The 3,247-nt window shown below is 36.4% G+C and overlaps 1 protein-coding gene across 1 annotated transcript in view; it reads right to left on the bottom strand.

Annotated features, from left to right (window-relative positions):
- Positions 1–3,247, bottom strand: part of pik3c2b (phosphatidylinositol-4-phosphate 3-kinase, catalytic subunit type 2 beta) — a gene marked incomplete in the record, with an annotated part of 45,052 nt that overhangs the window by 32,627 nt on the left and 9,178 nt on the right. The window contains 1 exon segment of the mRNA XM_014020066.1: positions 596–756. Within this exon segment, the coding sequence (XP_013875520.1) occupies positions 596–756 (161 nt within the window).

The raw sequence follows: 3,247 nt of genomic DNA, 5'->3' as shown, positions 1-3,247 counted from the left end.
CGATTCAACCTTTAATCCTGATCCGATTCAACCTTTAATCCTGATCCGATTCAACCTTTAATCCTGATCCGATTCAACCTTTAATCCTGATCCGATTCAACCTTTAATCCTGATCCGATTCAACCTTTAATCCTGATCCGATTCAACCTTTAATCCTGATCCGATTCAACCTTTAATCCTGATCCGATTCAACCTTTAATCCTGATCCGATTCAACCTTTAATCCTGATCCGATTCAACCTTTAATCCTGATCCGATTCAACCTTTAATCCTGATCCGATTCAAACTTTAATCCTGATCCGATTCAACCTTTAATCCTGATCCGATTCAACCTTTAGTTCATGATCTTACTTGTTGAGGAACTCCTCTTGTCCACTGATCTTTAGTAGGTACTCGTTCAGGTCTACGTGGTCCAGGTGGTCCTGAGCGTAGCACAGAGTCTGGTAGATGAGCAGATCCACTGTGGATGCACCTGAGAAACAGGGAGTTACTGGTTCTGTTTGCTGATCTGGGTCTAACGAAAACATCTAGACATGTTTTGTTGATAAAACACAGATTAAATAAAATCTGTAGCTTGAACCTCAGCAGGTTCTTACCGTCGCAGGTGAAGGTCAAAGGTTCCCTGAAGTCCTCGCTGATGACCGTCACCTTCACGCCCACGCCCAGAGCCTGATGCAGCTCATCATGGCCGACAGATGGCGACCACACAAAGCCGGTGTTCTTGGAGCGGTTGTTGAATGGATACGCTGAGCGCAGCCTGAAACACACCGTTCAGATCTTTCTGTCACTTCCTGTTTGTGTTCTCTGAGTGGACAGATCCTGGATCAGGTCCACCTCAGACCTTCATCACAAATATTGTGATGATATTGGAGAAGTTATTTGTGATCAGATTGGATCAATTTATTGATAAAATAAGATTTTAAGTAGCAGTCAGTGTGGATTTAGAGCCAATAACTCGACATCAATGGTTCTTATGGAACTGATGGAACAAATAACAAATACTACTGATCAAAAACAATATTGGGCCAGTTTTATGTTGATTTGAAGAAAGCGTTCGACACGACTGACCACAGCATTCTCCTAGAAAAACTACAGAAACATGGGATTAGAGGACCAGCATTACAATGGATATCTAGTTATTTTGAAAACAGGAAACAGTTTGAACAAATACATGATGTCAGATCTGAACTCTATGAAATCACATGTGGAGTTTCTCAGGGTTCTGTGCTTGGACAAAAGTTCTTTATCTTATATGTGAATGATATGTAGTGCAGGGCGGTAAACCGTTTTGTACCAAAAACTGTTTTTTATTTTTGTTATGATATGAATTTTCTGAATACTGGACATACTGGTGTAAATATCCTGAACACGTTCAGAACGTTTCATCACGGTCACCAGTGAACCGTTTCCCAGGGGACACTTTTCCTCGCAGCACCGCTATGTGCGTTAGCATGCTAATGTTACTGTTGGAGCAGCTTGTTGCAGTGGTGGGTGGTGTTTCAGCTGCTTATACTGACTGAAGTTAAAAAAACATCCCACCATCGCTGAATGTAGTTAACACCTCTTCAGTGTCGTGCACAGTTAGATTTAACACCCAACGTTATGATGGAGACTTTAACGTGCTTCTATTGTGAAAAGCCCGGGGGGAAGTAGTTTTGTAGCAGAGCTGAGTTGACTGGTGTGTAAGGTGAGTCGTTCTTTTAAGTTTTATTAACACACAACAACAGACCTGATGATCTTTTCTCCACCCTTCACCATCGGACCTAAATTCATGATTACGTCGACAACCAGGCAGAGAAAAGACGTTTAGAGGAGGGAAACAGTCAGACAGAGGTACATAAAATAAACAAGTCAATAAGCAACATTTTATTATCAGCTGAGCTGTGATGAAAATAAAAATACTGTCAAATACTGTGAAACAGGTGTACTTGTTGAAAATACCATGAGCGCCCAGCTCTAATGACATGGTTAGTGTGTCAGGACTATTGAAATACTACTTTTTCTGTTTGGGTAAAAACACAGAACCAATGTTAGAGAAAATGTAAGCAGAATTTGTAAAAATACAAAACTGGTTTAAACTTAATAAATTATCATCAAATCTGGATAAAACTAATTATATGTTGTTTGCAAATAGACAAAGAACTGTTGGTGTGGAGACTAACAGTCAGTGAGGTCAAGTTTTAGGTTGTTGATGAGAAACTAACATGAAAACCTCATTAAATTATTTAAGAATAAAACTAGTTAAATCTGTTGCATTGTTTTATAAAGTAAGGCACTTGTTTAATGATAAAACTCTGTATTTGTTATATAACACATTAATTGTTCCACACCTGGTCTGTTGTGTTGAGGTGTGATGTAAAACATGTAAGACTATTACACTTCCTGTTTTTGTTTTGTAGAAAAGAGTTATAAGAGTTATCACTCTAAAACATTATTATAAAACATCTAATACATTATTCTGTAAACTGAAATTATTGAAATGTTATGATTTGATTGATTATAACATTCTGTTAGTTATGTATAAAGCTCACCTAAACTCATTAACTTTAAACATCCAGATAAACTTTGTAAAAACAGAGAGCTGTTATAATCTAAAGAGGACAGAGATGCTCATGAAATACATGTTTAAGAGAATGATAAAGGCTGGATTGTTGAAAAATAGGAAATAGTAAAATGTTTATTCATAAAATGTGTTGTTCTAGGAAGATTTGATGTTTTTGTTTTAACTGAAGATGACTATTTTCTGATTTATACTTGAGGAAAACGAGCAGATATAAGATTTTTCTTCTCTCTGACAACTTTCATTTCATTTTATTTGTGTTTTTTTTTGTACATAAAATTTTATTTTTAAGAAATGAATAAAGTTTGAAATAAAAAAATAAAACTTTCAAACTCTCCTTCATCAGACGTAGGATGATGAAAACTGACCAGTTCTGCTGGGATTTCAGAATAAAACCAGCAGTTAGCTCTGCTGTACGACATGAAGGCTGAGCTTTGATCACCAGCTGTGTTTACATGTGCAAAATCCTCTGATCAGATTGAAATTATTCAGATTAAATAATCTGAATGTTTGGTTTACATGGGCACAATCTGATCATGATGAGTGTTTACATGCACCAGGTTTTTATTCAGAGCAGAAGCTCTGAAACTTAAAAACTGTAATAAACATAAAAACTGTCATAAACATAAAAACTGTAATAAACATAAAAACTGTAATAAACATAAAAACTGTAATAAACATAAAAACT

Source organism: Austrofundulus limnaeus, unplaced genomic scaffold, assembly GCF_001266775.1.
Source record: "Austrofundulus limnaeus strain Quisiro unplaced genomic scaffold, Austrofundulus_limnaeus-1.0 Scaffold239, whole genome shotgun sequence".
NCBI classification, from domain to species: Eukaryota; Metazoa; Chordata; class Actinopteri; order Cyprinodontiformes; family Rivulidae; genus Austrofundulus; species Austrofundulus limnaeus.
The sequence above is the reverse complement of the archived record's forward strand: the minus strand, read 5'-3'. Positions and strand labels throughout refer to the sequence as shown.